The sequence below is a fragment of the Doryrhamphus excisus genome, linkage group LG17, assembly GCF_037039965.1.
Source record: "Doryrhamphus excisus strain RoL-2023G ecotype Guam linkage group LG17, RoL_Dexc_Guam_v1.1, whole genome shotgun sequence".
Taxonomy (NCBI): domain Eukaryota; kingdom Metazoa; phylum Chordata; class Actinopteri; order Syngnathiformes; family Syngnathidae; genus Doryrhamphus; species Doryrhamphus excisus.
The window spans coordinates 15,617,249-15,635,326 of NC_136373.1; the positions used below are offsets into that span (position 1 = coordinate 15,617,249).

At 42.8% G+C, this 18,078-nt stretch overlaps 1 protein-coding gene across 6 annotated transcripts in view; it reads right to left on the minus strand.

Moving 5' to 3' along the window:
* The window catches only part of kif13a (kinesin family member 13A), a 50,912-nt gene that overhangs the window by 8,541 nt on the left and 24,293 nt on the right, over positions 1-18,078 (minus strand). For 4 of the 6 annotated variants that reach the window (XM_078797980.1, XM_078797981.1, XM_078797982.1 and 1 more), the window contains exons 8-32: positions 17,653-17,787; positions 17,449-17,561; positions 16,374-16,485; positions 16,061-16,273; positions 15,873-15,983; positions 15,668-15,802; positions 13,519-13,649; positions 13,075-13,161; positions 12,834-13,009; positions 12,231-12,450; positions 9,891-10,053; positions 9,663-9,806; positions 9,439-9,588; positions 8,321-8,485; positions 8,065-8,238; positions 6,921-7,072; positions 6,713-6,845; positions 6,481-6,627; positions 5,262-5,294; positions 4,314-4,413; positions 2,664-2,790; positions 2,221-2,276; positions 1,904-2,028; positions 212-388; positions 53-145 (exon numbers count right to left, since the gene is read on the minus strand). In XM_078797980.1, the coding sequence (XP_078654106.1) occupies positions 53-145; positions 212-388; positions 1,904-2,028; positions 2,221-2,276; positions 2,664-2,790; positions 4,314-4,413; positions 5,262-5,294; positions 6,481-6,627; positions 6,713-6,845; positions 6,921-7,072; positions 8,065-8,238; positions 8,321-8,485; positions 9,439-9,588; positions 9,663-9,806; positions 9,891-10,053; positions 12,231-12,450; positions 12,834-13,009; positions 13,075-13,161; positions 13,519-13,649; positions 15,668-15,802; positions 15,873-15,983; positions 16,061-16,273; positions 16,374-16,485; positions 17,449-17,561; positions 17,653-17,787 (3,372 nt within the window). The remainder of the gene's footprint in view (positions 1-52; positions 146-211; positions 389-1,903; positions 2,029-2,220; positions 2,277-2,663; positions 2,791-4,313; positions 4,414-5,261; positions 5,295-6,480; positions 6,628-6,712; positions 6,846-6,920; positions 7,073-8,064; positions 8,239-8,320; positions 8,486-9,438; positions 9,589-9,662; positions 9,807-9,890; positions 10,054-12,230; positions 12,451-12,833; positions 13,010-13,074; positions 13,162-13,518; positions 13,650-15,667; positions 15,803-15,872; positions 15,984-16,060; positions 16,274-16,373; positions 16,486-17,448; positions 17,562-17,652; positions 17,788-18,078) is intronic. The other 2 variants (XM_058083508.2, XM_058083507.2) reach the window with 1 other exon arrangement.

An 18,078-nucleotide genomic window follows, 5' to 3' on the forward strand; every position in this document is an offset into this window, starting at 1 on the left:
ATAAGGAAAGGTTGCTTTCATAGTAAATACAATAAGGGGAGAAATATTTTACCTTTGGTATGTTCGAAACAATCTCATAGGTCACACCGCAGGAGTGAAGGGTGTTCTTGAGGGACATTCTCCTTTTGAGACTCTGTGTGAAACTCTGAATAGAGAGAAGGTCAGTCAAGTAAATCACATACTATACAATAAATCATCTTTAATCACGGACCTGTTTGTTGTAGATGTTGACAGCTACTCTCTTACGGAGGACCAGCTCCATGGAGGCAGGATGGCTGAGCTGCACCGTGGCTTTGAGGATCAGATAGATGCGCTCGTGAGGGGACGTGACCCGGTTGAGGTGCACAGAATCATGGATGGACGAGTCCCAGGAGCACACTGCTGACACCTGGACAAATGTATTGTGTGTATTTTCAAATACTTGAAGTACAGTCGACCCTCGCTACATAGTGGAATATTGCTCCTCCACTCTAGCGACATTTTTTCAAAAATGTAATAATCAATTATCGTTGACTACGGGCTACTATTAGCAAAAAAAACACAGATCAGACACTGATGAGACATGACCAGCATTAACTCAGCCATGAATTAAGTGTCTGACACCTCCTCCCATTCTGTGTGGCAGTGGTACATTTTTACCGATTCTTAAATTTTAAAATCAAAATTTATAATCCGGGCTACTATTACCATAAAAAAAAAACACTGATCAGACACTGATGAGACATGACCAGTATTAACTCAGCCATGAATTAAGTGTCTGACACCTCCTCCCATTCTGTGTGGCAGTGGTACATTTTTACCGATTCTTAAATTTTAAAATCAAAATTTATAATCCGGGCTATTATTAGCAAAAAAACATAGATCAGACACTGATGAGACATGACCAGCATTAACTCAGCCATGAATTAAGTGTCTGACACCTCCTCCCATTCTGTGTGGCAGTGGTACATTTTTACCGATTCTTAAATTTTAAAATCAAAATTTATAATCCGGGTTACTATTAGCAAAAAAAACACTGATCAGACACTGATGAGACATGACCAGCATTAACTCAGCCATGAATTAAGTGTCTGACACCTCCTCCCATTCTGTGTGGCAGTGGTACATTTTTACCGATTCTTAAATTTTAAAATCAAAATTTATAATCCGGGCTATTATTAGCAAAAAAACATAGATCAGACACTAATGAGACATGACCAGCATTAACTCAGCCATGAATTAAGTGTCTGACACCTCCTCCCATTCTGTGTGGCAGTGGTACATTTTTACCGATTCTTAAATTTTAAAATCAAAATTTATAATCCAGACTACTATTAGCAAAAAAAAAAAACCACTGATCAGACACTGATGAGACATGACCAGTGTTAACTCAGCCACGAATTAAGTGTCTGACACCTCCTCCCATTCTGTGTGGCAGTGGTACATTTTTCCAGATTCTTAAATTTTACAATCAAAATTTATAATCCGGGCTATTATTAGCAAAAAAACACTGATCAGACACTGATGAATTAACTCAGCCATGAATTAAGTGTCTGACACCTCCTCCCATTCTGTGTGGCAGTGGTACATTTTTACCGATTCTTAAATTTTAAAATCAAAATGTATAGTCAATTGGAAGCTAACTATTTAGCTCGGTAGCTTAAAGCCCTGGTCGTTTCTTACTCTGCGCATAAGCGATGCATAATGTAGCGTAAACAAAGCTGGCAAGAGTCAAGAATATGGCTACGTATGACAGATTGACGATCAAGTGACAAATGTCAGAGTGAAGCTGGGTGTGAATAAAAAAATAATAATAATTTTTGCCATGTGACCAACCCACATTATATTCCAGATACAACAAGAAACAACTGTGCAGTTCCACTTTTGAACACCAGAGGTCAATAGATCCAAAGTCATTTCTCACCTCTTCATCGCTGTGCTTGATGATAGGAAGATAGAAGAACTGGCTTCCGTGCTCCTTGGGAAGGATAGAGTTAACGCCTGCAGCATGCGGGCCTGTCAGCTGCTCATTCACTGTCAGATTATCAGCTAGTGGATAAAAAAAAAAAAAAAAACGCAAAATACTCTTTACGCTTCTTTAGGTATGCTTGTATAATCCCGTACCCGTTAGCATGCAACTTGCTGTCATTCGTTTTTCATGCTAGGTATGTTTCTGTCCAAATACATTCCCAATAAACGTCCCCATGAAGTTTGATCTAGATCTGATCTGGTTTCTCTCACCGTTCAAATCCAGGAAAAGGACTGGGATGTGAGCCTCCATTCCAGCAGGTGGGGTCCTACAGGCAGTTGGAGGAAAGAAGCAAAGCTATAATCAATATAAACTTGTAGCTGTGGGTGTGTAGTCTAAAAACATTTAATTTGCATGAGTCAAAAAATAAAGATTTGAAATATCATAAGCAGCTTTATCAACCTCTGCATGCGCTTTAAAATGCTTAGTGTTACACTTGTGTGCAATAAAATCATCAGCTTTATCAATGCTGGTGCATCAGTCTGCTCATAAGAGTACCACATTGGTTCTGTCGCTGCTGTATTGTGCAATATACTTGTTTATAACTGACCACATAATCAAAATGAGCTGTTTCGCTTCACAATTTCTCATGCACTCCAAATCATTATTCAAGTATTCATACGTGAGAGAGTAAGAATAAGGTATGCATATTTACCAGTCAGCAGGAGCTCCAGGGATGCCACTTCCAGGTGCAGGTACAAGAACAGCATTTCTCTCCTCAGTGAGGCCGACCCATTGTTCCACCAGCCGGGCTTCACGCTCAACATCCTCCTCTGATTTCTCTGAAAGGATGGAAAGCGAACGAAAATTTAGCAGAACAGGGCCCTACAATTAAAAACAAAAATGACTTGCCTCTAATCATCTATTTTTTGTGGCATCACACGAGAATCTCAAATAAAAATGAAATGATTATCATTTCTGGTGGTTGTTTTCCTACATAGATCATAGATCGTTGCATGGAAATCTGGATTGTCAAGAGACTTCTAGGCAGTTTGCATTGATAAATAAAAGTACATTCATGAGTACAAACATTGTGCTAATTAAATAATGAATGACAACACAAGTTATTGGGTAAACCGTTCTTTACTATTGCAACCTGAGTCAGATCAAACTAACAGCTTTAATCTCTGACATAAAGTAAAATAAACATCACATTTTATCACTTTTTGGTGTTTTTTCCTTCAGAAGTTGTTGAAGAATTAAGACGACGTTGGCAGGGACGCCATGATAGATGTTTTCGTAGTCAAACGATCGCTGATTGGTTGATCGAGAACAAGAACGGGTGTGGGTAAAACGCGGAATGTGGACTACGGACCGCGGTCTAAATACAGTAAAGTCTCGTTATTCGATATTCTCGGGAGTCGGAAAAAAATATCGATATAACCGGACTATCGATATATCCGATCCTGCTCCGAACTGCATTAAAAGTGGGCAATAATGCACTCGACATTGTTCTATACACACACACGAGAGAAACCACGAACGCCAGCATGTACATATGAAAAACAGTGATTATTGCAGGCAATAAAAAGATATCTGAATACAACACAATTAAATACATGTATTTGTACGCTTGTGTCTTCGTTGGAATAGGTGTATGCTATGTCAGTTGGTTCTTCATCCTCATCATCCTCATCATCCTCATCATGAAAACACTAAGTCTATTCACTGAATCTTCCCTCTAAATTATACAAATATTTACTCCTTTACTTCAAAAGATTGTTTAATACTTACCTCATATTAATTACCTGTAATCCTCTAATTACCGTCCGTCGGTGGAAAAGCCAAAACGGTGTTAGCCGAAAATCCAACAATACGCCGTTTACAGATTTCGCTAATGGTGGTATTGAAATCCTTAAGCAAATATTGATTCAGATTTAAGCTGCTTTTGTATCGATATAAGCAGACCAAATTGGCTGGCGGGAGATGAAAAGGGCATCGTAGTAACCGGATTATCGTAATAACCGGGTATCGTACTAACCGGAACTAATTATATCATAAAAGACTAGAAATTTGCCGGGAAATGAAAATAGTATCGTAATAAGCAGTACTATCGATATAACCGATATCAATATAACGAGATTTACTGTAAACGATTCTGATTGGCCCATTACAAGTTTTTGCAGTATGGCATACCAAAGTTCACTTGCCCGACGGGAATATCACTGATTGGATTTTCTTGCCTGAATTTTGTTTTAACTTGCCCCGGGCCATCGTTACATCGTTGTTGTCGAGCCACTGAGCTCCTTTCCATCAGGGGAGGAACCATGGCGGTACAAGAAGCCCAAATAAGGTCCAAACTCACCCTGCTTGTTGATTATCTTCTTAATTTGTTCATCAAGGTACTCCCGTCGTTTGATGAGAGCGTCCGACCATCGCTCTCTTACACAGCTTAGATCTTCCTCCTGGAAGCACACATACAAAGGAATCAGCGCCAGTTTGTCCAGAGCCAACAACAGTGAAGTAGCCTGCATGCAGTTAAGTAAGGGTTACCACGGGGGGGGGGGGTGCATCTTATGGAAGGCCATATCTGTTTCTTTAGACAACATCTAGTGATATTTGATTTGCTCTCCAAGTCATGGTCTTTGGTGGAAAGGCCATTCCCAGTCATGTCCACACCTACGGACTAAGTCTAAGTCTAAGTCTCCAATTAACCTGTCAAAGGAAACTGGGAAAACCCATGCAAGCACGAGAACATTCAAAGTCCAATAACGCAATGAGGTCAGAGTTGAGATTCAAACCCAGAACCTCCTAGCTGTGAGGCAGACATGCTAACCATTTTTCACCATGCTGCTCGTTAATATTGCATAAAAATAATTCCAACCTATGCTGCAATCTCACCTGTTTAGTGTTAAGAGAAACAAAAATACCCTCCAAAGCCAACCACATCACACCTTTGGCATCGAGTGCACATCCACCATGCAATGTAGTGCCCGCCATGCAGCATCCGTGTAAGTAGGTATCGCTTAGCAGTGACAAGCAAACAGTAGCGTTAGTGTACATAAGTCTGGAGGCATATGAGTGGCCAGCTCAGCCGCGGTGTGGAGCTGTGTTTTTGCCACAGAGGAATGGCCGTTGTGATATGCAATTACTGAATGGTGCGTGTTTTGTTTAACAAAGCCAAGTCGTTTTTAGTAGGCGGAGGCACAACCCTCTTCTGGCTTTCTCGCAGGCTTCTCAGACAAAGGGGGGCCAAGTCGCCGAACACACAATACATCATGCTGTGGGGTGCATTACAGCAGGATGGCGGTACCTGGTAACTATCCATATCGTCTTCCACCTCTCTCTGGCAGGAGAGAACACAGTCAAATGTGTGTGTGTGTGCATGTGTGTGTGGGGGGGTGCAGATGACAACTCAGAGCAATGTACAAGTAATAATAATAATAATAAAGTAATGGTAATGCTAATGGTTTTATTTCATTTGAACATGCATCAGATTACAATTGAATGCATCACATAATCAGTTCACAGTTCCACATGTCCAAAAGGAGTAGGAGGAAGCAAAGCTTATTAAATGCTACGTGTCCATCTGGTACTTTTACAATCAGTAACTGTTACATTTGTTCACTTCCTGCTTTCTTAATTTAATTTAATTTAATTTAATTTAATTTAATTTAATTTAATTTAATTTAATTTAATTTAATTTAATTTAATTTAATACAGTTTACTTTTACAATCAGTAACTGTATCATTTGTTCACTTCCTGCTTTCCATAATACAGTTTAAGGTTTTTTGTTTGTTTTTTTTAATAATTATTATTATTAGTGATATGAGCATCCAATGACATAATGTGTACTATAGTAAGTGTCAATATAGTGATATACTATATAGCACATCATGACTGGTTCAAGACTCTTCATCCTTGTATTTAGCAAACATCAACTGCTTGTATTGTTTCTTGAATTGGCTCATCGTTGTGCATTTGTTTGATTTCCTTACTCAATCCATTCCATAGTTTGATTCCACATACTGAAATGCTATGGCTTTTTAACGTAGTCCTAGCATAGAAGTGTTTCAAATGTACTTCTTCCTTGAGATCATATTTCTCCTCTCTTGTAGAGAAGTATTGGATGACATTTTTAGCTAATTGGTTATTTTTAGCCTTATGCATTATTTTAGCTGTTTGAAGATGAACTATATCAGCAAGTTGACGTATTTGTGATTTTAGAAATAACGAGTTAGTATGTTCTCTGTAGGCGGCATTATGAATTATCCTTACTGACCTTTTTTGCAGTACATTTAGCGAGTGAATATTGCTTTTATAGTTATTAGGCCATATTTCCACACAATAAGTAAGATAGGGTAGAACCAGAGAGCAATAAAAAGTGTGGAGTGATTTCTGAAATATTTCTGGCCACCTTATGTTGTATATTTGTAATATGAGGTAAAGTATAATAAAGTAGAAAAGCTTATGAAAGTTTGCTTGTTTACCATGGCCTGCCTACGATCCACGATTAATGTGTTTCACAGACCTGGTAGGTGTCAAGGGGTCTCTGCAGTTTGGAGGATCGGACGGTCACACAGCCGATGGACACAGACAGGAACGCTTCCACCAGCAGAGGCAGAGTTCCCGAGTTTTGGACGGGCTTAACGCTGACATGTAGCCTTCTGGAGTGACCCTGTTTGGATCAATCATCAAGTTTACATTACACGAGTTACGATCTTGTTTAAATGGTGGGAACATTTTTCTTGTTTGTCTCCGACCTGCCGCAATTGGAAGACTCCTCCTGTGCTGATGTCTTTTCCAGGATGCAGCTCCACTGCAGAGTACTCTCCCTGCTCATTCAGCTCCTGGATGGAGACCCACAACTCGATCCTGCGAGACACCTCGCTCCATCTTCAGGGAATATGCGCCAAAATTCAAAAAAACTTTTAGATTCTTCCCGCCAATCAGCACAAAGTCTACCTGTACCTGTCTCGGAGTGTCTGGGTCTTGGATTCCAGTGCATCTAACTCCCAGGGAGAGCGTCCACTCTTGGCACAGCAGTGACCCCACACTTCTATTGCCAACGCTCCGTCTGATATGAACTCCAAAAAGTCATCCGTCACATGTACAACGTAGTCCTGTGCAAAACACATTAAACATTAAGACATTAAAACATTTGTCACCAGCAAAATATACACAATATGTAGTACATCAAATAATTGGTGATCTAAAAATGAGATTTCTACTGCTTATCTTCAAGAGGGTCATGGTGGTGCTGGAGCCTATCCCAGTGTACACCCTGGACTGGTGCCCAGCCAATCACAGGGCACATATAGACAAACAACCATTCACACTCACATTCATACCTATGGACAATTTGGAGTCGCTAATTAACCTAGCATGTTTTTGGAATGTGGGAGGAAACCGGAGTACCCGTAGAAAACCCACGCATGCACGCGCAGAACATGCAAACTCCACACAGAGATGTCTGAGAGTGGAATCGAACTCGGGTCTTCTAGCTTCTAACCACTCTTCCGCCATGCAGCCTGTAATATAACCCAAAAACCCAACCCCTTTAAAGTTTTCCCATAATGCCTTGCATCTGAGCAATACATTCATTGGTGCCTGTAAGGGTGCTGCAATGGGGTATCGTACTAACCGGAACTAATTATATCATAAAAGACTAGAAATTTGCCGGGAAATGAAAATAGTATCGTAATAAGCAGTACTATCGATATAACCGATATCAATATAACAAGACTTTACTGTAAACGATTCTGAGTACCTGTAAGGGTGCTGCAATGATGTCAGCCTCCTTCTGGGAATCGAATTCTCCTTCTGGTGGAAACAAACTTGGGTCTCCTAGCTGGTTGGTGTTTACGTTTTACTGGGCATGCCCCATTGACTATTCTGTTGGATTATAGCGCCGCATGTAGACACGCGATTGGAATATTCCTTTCCATAGATACCATTGTTTTCGGAAAGATTGTTCAGAAAGATTCCATTCGGAAAGAGAAAACCCCCTCATGTAAACGTGGCTATTGTGTGGAGTCTTACCAAAATGCAACATCCATGGAAAAAATAAGTATCGGTCAGACTAAGATGCAACTAAAAACCTAACCTTTCTCACCTTGCAGTGGTCAAACTGGACCGTGAAGTGCATGTCTGGACTCAAATGGGACGGCCTGTCCGGGCTCACCATTGGAGGAGCCACTGTGGGCTCGCCATGTTCCCAGAAGGTGTACTGACAAAATACAAAGTTGGACAGGTTGACAGGCAGCCCTGTCGCTTCCCTGATGCGAACCTGCAACACGGACAAGAAATGAAGCCTCAGGGCATACATTTCAAAGTAACAATATTTTGTTCAGATGTGGAGTCTTGAGTACCCTGATTATGAGCCTCTTGGCCATGTGGACGATCTCCCCATTGGTGTCCATGACCTCGTAGCAGCTGCTCTCACTGGAGTTCTCAGAGGAGTCGTCTCCACCGCATAGACTTTCGGGGACAGCGCCGCTGACTCGCATCAGCTCCACGTGCAACCTTCCTGCTAACTGTTCACAAAAGAGAAACAAACATCATATGTAGGGTGTAAAAAACATTCATTCATTTTCTACCGCTTTTTCCTCACGAGGGGGAGAGGCGGGGTACACCCTGGACTGGACACCAGCCAATCACAGGGCACATATAGACAAACAACCATTCACACTCACATTCATACCTATGGACAATTTGGAGTCGCTAATTAACCTAGCATGTTTTTGGAATGTGGGAGGAAACCGGAGAAAAGAAAGAAAACCCACGCATGCACAGGGAGAACATGCAAACTCCACACAGAGATGGCAGAGGGTGGAATTGAACCCTGGTCTCCTAGCTGTGAGGTCTGTGCGCTAACCACTTGTCCGCCGTGCCGCCGTGTAAAAAACATTCATTCATTTTCTACCGCTTTTTCCTCACGAGGGTCGCGGGGGTGCTGGAGCCTATCCCAGCAGTCTTCGGGCTAGAGGCGAGGTACACCCTGGACTGGTGGCCAGCCAATCACAGGGCACATATAGACAAACAACCATTCACACTCACATTCATACCTATGTTAGCACATTTTGTAGCATGTTTTTGGAATGTGGGAGAAAACCCACATAGAGATGGCTGAGGGTGGAATTGAACCCGGGTCTCCTAGCTGTGAGGCTTGTGCGCTAACCACTCAACCACCGTGCAGCCCTGTATGAAACATTATTAAACGTTATTCTCAATTCTTTATCAGCACAAATTAGGTTGTTTACATTACATTCATACCTATGGACAATTTGGAGTCGCTAATTAACCTAGCATGTTTTTGGAATGTGGGAGGAAACCGGAGTACCCGGAGAAAACCCACACAGAGATGGTCGAGGGTGGAATTGAACCCTGGTCTCTTAGCTGTGAGGTCTGCACGCTAACCACTTGACCACCGTGTAAAAAAACATCCAGGGTCAGATACACGTTTAGACATGGAGACGGGTGCGCTTACCTCCCCCTGTTGGCTGATGATGGGAACCGCATATTGCAGTTTGACGTCATGGAAAAGGCACTCCAGAAAAATGTTAGCCACTCCTATAAGGTTGTGGTTCTCTTGTGCGTCGTAAAATGGGTCACAGTGTTTACCGTTAGCCTTGCTGTACTGCAATAACAACACAATAATTCAATCAATAAAGTTAATGGAGAAAAATGCTTTTTTTTTCTTCTATTACTTACAACCTCCTCTGAGCCTTCCTTCCAGTCCCGGTAGTGGTCTCTCATGTCCACTAGCTTATTCTCCAGCTTGTCAATTGTCCACACCTGAGTGCCTCTTCCCTTTCTGCGCACCTGGATGGCTGGCTCACTCACTATGGCTCCACGCTACATGAAATAAAACACTTTTAATTAGAATTGAGCATATGGAGCAGCGGGAATTATGGCATTGCGGCGGTTCAGACGACTGACCTTGCGGTTAGCGCTAAGGTTGGCTGCAGGAATCTGAAGCGTGACCTGATAGTCGGTCCGTTTGCTCATCTCCTCTGCCAAAAAGTTGGCCTCTCGCACCAGCGTGTTGGCTTTCAGGACCTGTTCCCTCAGCCGAGAAAGACTCTGGCGGAAAAGTTCATCCCTGATGAACACATACAGAAAAAAAACAGATCATTATAAATACAGATCATCATCATCAGAACAGTTTCATTCATTCATTCATAGTCTACCGCTTTTCCTCATGAGGGTCGCGGGGGGTGCTGGAGCCTATCCCAGCTGTCTTCAGGCGAGAGGCGGGGTACACCCTGGACTGGTGGCCAGCCAATCACAGGGCACATATAGACAAACAACCATTCACACTCACATTCATACCTATGGACAATTTGGAGTCGCCAATTAACCTAGCATGTTTTTGGAATGTGGGAGGAAACCGGAGTACCCGGAGAAAACCCACACAGAGATGGCCGAGGGTGGAATTGAACCCGGGTCTCTTAGCTGTGAGGTCTGCGTGCTAACCACTTGACCGCCGTGCCGCTGTGTAAAAAAACATCCAGGGTCAAATACACGTTCAGACATGGAGACGGGTTCGCTTACCTCCCCCTGTTGGCTGATGATGGGAACCGCATATTGCAGTTTGACGTCATGACAAACAACCATTCACACTCAATGGACAATTTGGAGTCGCCAATTAACCTAGCATGTTTTTGGAATGTGGGAGGAAACCGGAGTACCCGGAGAAAACCCACGCATGCACGGGGAGAATATGCAAACTCCACACAGAGATGGCCGAGGGTGGAATTGAACCCCAGAACAGTTTCACAATTTAAACTAAAATAGAAGACAAGCAGAACAAGTCAGTCGTGAAATATGCAAAATTGGAATTTGGTCTCTGTGCAAAAGGATCCTTTGAGACAGAATCCAGGATGCAACGCTGGCAAAGTTTCACTTAGTGGTTTGACCCGACCAGAACCTTGAATCTGACCCAGAACTTTGCTTCACTAAAGCTTTTCCAGTGACAACTTTTAGAGGTGGTTATCTTAATTCCAGGAGGACAACTGTAATTTGACATCTCTCCCTACCCTAAACACCGTCCTTGCTGTGTCTTCATCTTTATGATGGGGTGGAATATTTTATTTATGGTAAAACACTGCATGGGAAAAAACCAGCAGAGCAGGACATGGCGGACTGTCTGTCGCACCCTCGCTCAGTAGCGCTTTTTCATATTATTAATAGATGAAAGGTGCAGGTTCCTTCAGACCAGAGGTGGGCAAACTACGACCCGGGGTCCACATCCGGCCCACCAAGTGTTTGAATATGGCCCACATGTTCTTTCCAAAGTAATTCATTTAAACTCAACATACAACCTGGCATCATGGCTTTAGCCAACCTTTTGATTTTGATCAATTTCGTTATTTGATGTGGTCTGTTGTTTACAAATGCTAATAATAATAATAATAATAATAATAATAATAATAATAATAATAATAATAAACCAGTCCAGGGTGTACCCTGCCTCTCGCCCGAAGACAGCTGGGATAGGCTCCAGCACCCCTGTGACCCTCGTGAGGATAAGCGGTAGAAAATGAATGAATGAATATTGGTACATGTTTGTATATTTCTCAGTTATATCGTTTCAATCGACTCTAAATTGTCCATAGGTATGAATGTGAGTGTGAATGGTTGTTTGTCTATATGTGCCCTGTGATTGGCTGGCCACCAGTCCAGGGTGTACCCCGCCTCTCGCCCGAAGACAGCTGGGATAGGCTCCAGCACCCCGCGCGACCCTCATGAGGAAAAAGCGGTAGAAAATGAATGAATGAATGAATATCTTTTCAATGTTAGGTTGCTGTGTGATGAGTTTAGTGTTATTTGTAAGATGACAACGTGAGTCAGTGTTATATATAATGACCTAGATAGGTAGAAAATGAATGAATGAATTAATAATAATAATAATTTTAATTTATAACGCACTTTACATCAAATAAATCTCAAAGTGCACATATAGCAGATTGCACGACACTTTTACGTGTAAAATATGTGTAAAAATATATGTGTACAAATGGACTGTTAAGTGTAAAATACTACATAGTCCGGCCTCCCCCGTCAATTTTGTTAAATCAATGCGGCCCGGGAGTCAAAAAGTATGCCCACCCCTGCTTTAGACTGTATTTTAGCTCATTTAGAACACCTTTATAAAGATCTTTATAAACATCTTTACAAAACTAAAAATAGTCAATAATGGACCATGAAACAGCCATCATTTATTGAGCTCATATACAGTATACGTGTGTAGTTTATGTGTGTGTACGTCTCACCAACCTTTCCTCTGTCCAGAGTCGCAGCTTGCTGTGTGGTGTGTGCGTCTGAAACGTGAGGCGTTCACTGCTGCTGCGGTGGTGCTGTTGTGTTTTCTCTGGAGAAAGCTGTTGTCGTAGCGATTCCAGCTCTCTTTCGTACATCATCCTCTGCTCCTCCAGAGCCGTGCGCTTCTCCTCCAGGTACTGCTTCTCCAAGACCTGGACGGCATTCTGCATGGGGTCTAGATGCAAATGCAGATGTTAGGGGCAGTGCCCCACCATATTCATTTCCGTGTGGATCGCCTCTAAAACAAGACAATATCTCTTGTTGGTTTCAGCATCTTGGTGCATTTGTTCCATAGAACAACGGCATGAATGGAGTGAGACCATTTGCATCGGTGGGTAGAGGCGGGGCCGCTAGCATACACACAGAGTGCAGAAGAGTGTAACATAGTAGAAATTAGATATACGTAAAACATGTTTTTTCATTGTACTTTTCTTAAAAAGTAATGTTAAAATATATGACTGTTGTCGGCCATCTTTGTATTGGGCTTGTGGACACAAATGTGCCCAGCAAGAAATCATTGGCAATAGGATAGGTGTCAGCTAAATTATTACAAATTACCGTTGTTCCCTAGAGTCTTCATTATGACCTCCATTTGGGCAAACTCATAACTGTAGTCCTGCTCAGAAGATGCCTCACTGGCCGTCTCCACATCCACCTCCACAAAGCTCTCCCTGGGAGAAGCCCTCTCCAGCTCCTTCAAACGGTCCCGCCGCTTTCGTTTAGGGAGATTGATCCTGTGACACATGGGAACTTTAGTTTTGTTCATAGCCAGCGATGTGCAAGATGAAGTGTGCCATACCGGAAAAAGTGGTTGTTGCCCCATAAGATACGGTCTCCGTGCCAGAGGTGCACCAAAGAATCGATCATCGTTCCGTTTACACAAGTCCTGCAGAAAACATGTCAGATTGAATTGGAACCCAAACTGATGGAGGATGCAGCGAAGGGGAAACAAGTTTGTGAAATCAAAACAAAAATGGCCGTGTGGAGGTCCAGTCATCTGTGAAGGATGTAGAGCAGGGGTCGGCAACCTTTACTATGAAAAGAGCCATTTTACCCCGTTGCTCACTAAAGAAAAATATCCATCCATCCATCCATGTTTTTCCCCACGTGAGTGTTACAAAAATATTCCAGCATTGCAAACGGAGCCACAACAAAGAGGCAGAAGTGCCACATGCGGCTCTGGAGCCGCAGGTTGCTGACCCCTGATGTAGACAAAAGTAGCAGCAGTCCTACAGCAGCTCACCGGGCATTCCCTATGGGCATCAAGGTGACATCACCGTCCTGGCACAGCTCCAGGACACAGTGCTGAGCCTGGATACCGATCCCAAAGAGCTGGATGTCTTGAGACGTGTCAGCGCCGACATGCGTGAGCTCCTACACACAGGTGGAAGACACATTAAGGAGACAGCAACAGCAGGCCTGCTATTCATCGCCGAGCGTTTGGCCTAATTTCTCCTGACAAAATGAGTCAACAAAACGACCCCTGCAAGATAAAAAAAGAGCACAAGAAAGTGAAAAAAAAAAAAACCATGCAGCACTTTTTCTCTGGGAGTGGGCGTTGTTAAACAAACATCTCCTTTCTCGAAGGATGTCCAACCCAGCGGTGAGCCGGCCCACGCCACATTGCCGTGGTCATTCCACACTAAAATGGCAGGATGGGGCTGTGGAATCCAGACAAAGGCCTGTTGTTCGGCCCGCTGCGCTGGCCGCTTCCTCACACGCCTACAAGGTCTGACTTGCAGGTGAATGCATGACTTATGTTGAATGAAAATCTCACAACATAGCAACTTTTCCTTGCTATTCAAGGAAGGAAACTCCAGATAGAAATCTTAACTTCTAACAAAACCCTATTTCTTACTTTGAAGGATGCAATGCATGATGATGGATGATGAAAACTAGCCCTCACTTCCATGCATTAAACTCCTCCACTCCTCTGATTTCACCAGGCTATTTCAGTATGGACACCTTGCCTGTGATCAATGGAAAGTGAATATACCGAGGTCATGCAATGTTGCTGCAGTCATATTTTTTTCGATGGTGGTATGATTTTCATCTACAGTATTGGTCTATCTTTAAAAGTCACATGTTTTTCCTCTAAACGTACCCAATAAAAAGATGTTGTGATTCATTATGGGTGTTACTTACAGTACGTCTTCTCAAGAGACAAAACCTGGATTTATTTTAGAGTAGTCAGTGTACAGTTTGTTGGGCAGTATAGATTTGCTGTCCTTGACAAACAAAATACATTTCTAAACAAATACAAAAAATTTTATGTAAATGTATTTACATTTTGGAATTACGGGCCATTATTTTATTCCAATAGTAATACACAGTTAGAATTCTCCCAGATGTTGCATGTTTATTCAGTTTTGTATCATTGTATGTCATCACGGCTGCACAGTGGACAAGTGGTTAGTGCGCTGCCTCACAGCTAGGAGACCGGAGTTCGATTCTACCCTCAGCCAACTCTGTGTGGAGTTCTCCCCGTGCATGCGCGGGTACTCCGGTTTCCTCCCACATTCCAAAAACATGCTAGGTTAATTGCCGACTCCAAATTGTCCATAGGTATGAATGTGAGTGTGAATGGTTGTTTGTCTATATGTGCCCTGTGATTGGCTGGCCACCCCGCCTCTCGCCCGAAGACAACTGGGATAGGCTCCAGCACCCCCTGTGACCCTTGTGAGGATAAGTGGTAAAAAATGAATTATGTAAAAAAAAAAAAAAAAGAAAAAAAAAATGTATTTCACCATGAAATGACCCATCCCACTTTGTCCGAAGGTCCTTGAATGCACCATAGTCGTGTTTGTGTGTGCTGTACCAGCTTTCTACCGCACTGCACAGATAGACTACTATACTGAATGGTTAAAGGTAAGGTTAGGGACCGCTGGCTCTCAATAAATTCCAACACAAATGACTAGCCAGTGCTGGGCTGCATGAGTGCTGCAAACACTGGGGAGTTGCTGTTGAGGGGAAAAATGAATTCCAACATGATATTCTGAAGCAGAGGAGTGCTTTTCCAACATGATAAGGAGCCAAAACACACCTCTGTGATGGCAAGTGTCTTGTTAGGCAAGCTGAAGGTGATGGAGTGGACAATTACGTCTCCTCCAGACCTGAACACCATTGAACACCTGTGGGACACCCTCAAACAAATGGGAGGAGAAAGAATGCAAGGTGTCCAACAACCACCAGGTCTACCAGTGATGTCAGCTCTGATATTCAAGAGGATTAAGACAGCGCTAGGTAGACCACCTATACAGATTTCCAAGCTGTCCACTGACTACTCTCCAAGTCCAAGTTTCATGTCCATGGTATTGATACCTTGAGAAAACATAATAAAATTGCCAATACTGAACCTCCATCAAAAGAAGAAGATACCAAAACAATAATACCTTGAGGTAGTAAACCAGTAGCTCATTCAAGGCCGGATCAGCATTCAGATTGACCAGGAAACTCTTGTCTTCACCCACTTTAATGCCAGATGTTTCCAGAGAGATTCCCATGCTTTCCAGCTGCTTCTGGCGCTCCTGTGAACGCAGTTGACATCCACTCAATCTTGTACTTTCATTTTTGACAGAAAAATTCTTATGTGCTCACCGTGGCAATCTCTTCAGTCTTTCGTAGCTTCTCCTCCCAAGTGACGGTCATCTCCATGATGAGTTTCTCAGATTCATGTAGCTTCTCTTTCAGCTCAGGTGCCTTCAGGGACTTCAGGGGAGAGAACAGATCGGGTTCGCGACAGGACCATAGGAAACTGGCAGTGATGGCTTTTGGTTTTGGCTCACCTCTGCCTGCGACAGCTGAACTTTGAGCTTCTCCACCTCCTCTCGGAGCTCCCGGATGATTCGAGCATTGGGGTCTTCGTTCACCACGGCATGGTTGACGATCCTTTTGGCTCGATCAGCGTAGCGCAGAGTGGAGAGAGTCTCTTCGTAGTTATCTGCTGCAGGACTCACCGTGGCTATCATAGCTGTTTTACTGTTTCCACCAAGATTGTCCTAAAGAGAAGAAGTCAAAATGTTGTGTTTTTGTAATGGATGCTGACAGAATCGTTTCCTTTGAAGGTGCATAGAAATCGCAACAATCTGGACAACAAACCTTAAGCAGCCAGGTGAGGACAGAGTCTCTGTAAGGCACAAATTTGGCTTTCCCCTTTCCTGCTGACTGGTCAGCCAGCGCAGAAATCACACAACCTAGCGTAGTCAAAGACCTACAACACACAACAAGTACTTATTTCTCACATACTGTAATTTCTGATGTATAAGCAGATACTTTTTTCATAAATTTTGAACCCTCTGGCTTATACATTTGTGTGGCTAATTTACGGATAAACTCTTTTACTTCAGAACTACTACTAATTGTTTAAGCCAGTGAGCAAACAGTAGCTCTTTCTTTGGCAGGAGCCAATCACAAGCTGCCAGTGCCCTCATGACGAGCTTGTCAACCCACTGCAAATCACAGGTAATTATATATAACACGTTATATATATATATAACACTAAACTCACCACACAGCAACCTAACATTGAAAAGTTAATTCATTCATTCATTTTCTACTGCTTATCCTCATGAGAGTCACAGGCGTGCTGGAGCCTATCCCAGCTGTCTTCGGGCGAAAGGCGGGGTACACCCTGGACTGGTGGCCAGCCAATCACAGGGCACATATAGACAAACAACCATTCACACTCACATTCATACCTATGGACAATTTGGAGTCGCTAATTAGCCTAGCATGTTTTTGGAATGTGGGAGGAAACCGGAGTACCCGGAGAAAACCCACGCATGCACAGGGAGAACATGCAAACTCCACACAGAGATGGCCGAGGGTGGAATTGAACTCGGGTCTTGCGCGCTAACCACTCGCCCGCAATGTAAACAATATTATTTTAAAATAAAAAATAAAAACCCAACCCCTTTAAAGTTTTCCCATAATGCATTGCATCTGAGCAATACATTCATTGGTGCCTGTTAGGGTGCTGCAATGATGTCAGCCTCCTTCTGGGCTCTGGGCTCCCTCTGTTGGGCAGAGGCAGCACTGCGGCACCATTCATTCATTTTCTTGTCCTCAAATGAAATGCAGTGCTCAGATGAAATGCATTGTGGGAAGTTATCATCAAATGGTTCCACTGTATTATGTTATGATAAGAGTTCTTGTATTGTGTGTCTTTCCTCACTTGTTGATGTTGCTGCCTTCTTTGAGTCGCTCCCCCGCGGCTCCTGTCTTGGACACTCGCTCACTTCCTGCCAGGTCGACTAAACTCATCTTACTCACTTTCTCACCGGAATTCTGTACATAAAACCGAAAAAAAAAAAGATTAGATTTATAAGACCATCATAAATAGCACATTGTGTGGTCTTTATATAGTGAAAAAGATGACCCCAGACTGTAGGTCGTAGAGCGTCTGCGTGACAATAATACTGAAGACGGCGTGAGATCGGCTGCTCTCCTCATTCATGTTGGTGGCTGCCACTGTGCGAGATTTATTCCCCTCCGACATGAGCACCTCGATGTCCTAAAGTCGATGAAAAAAAAAAAAAAAGAGATGCATATTTGAAATGTGAATGACTTCCAAAGCAAACCGCATAACAAAACATCTTGAAATGTCAACGTATACGACAGGGATAAGGCGTCAATCAAAACCTGGCATTCTGGAGGCAGATTTTTTTTAGATGTTATTTCTGATCCTACAGACACTTTGCATCATAAAAAGTGGAAATGATGTACAATGAATAGGACTTAGTCATTCCAGTCTAAATAAAGTGTACAAAAGACAATTCAGTGTGTTATGAATTTCTCACACTGG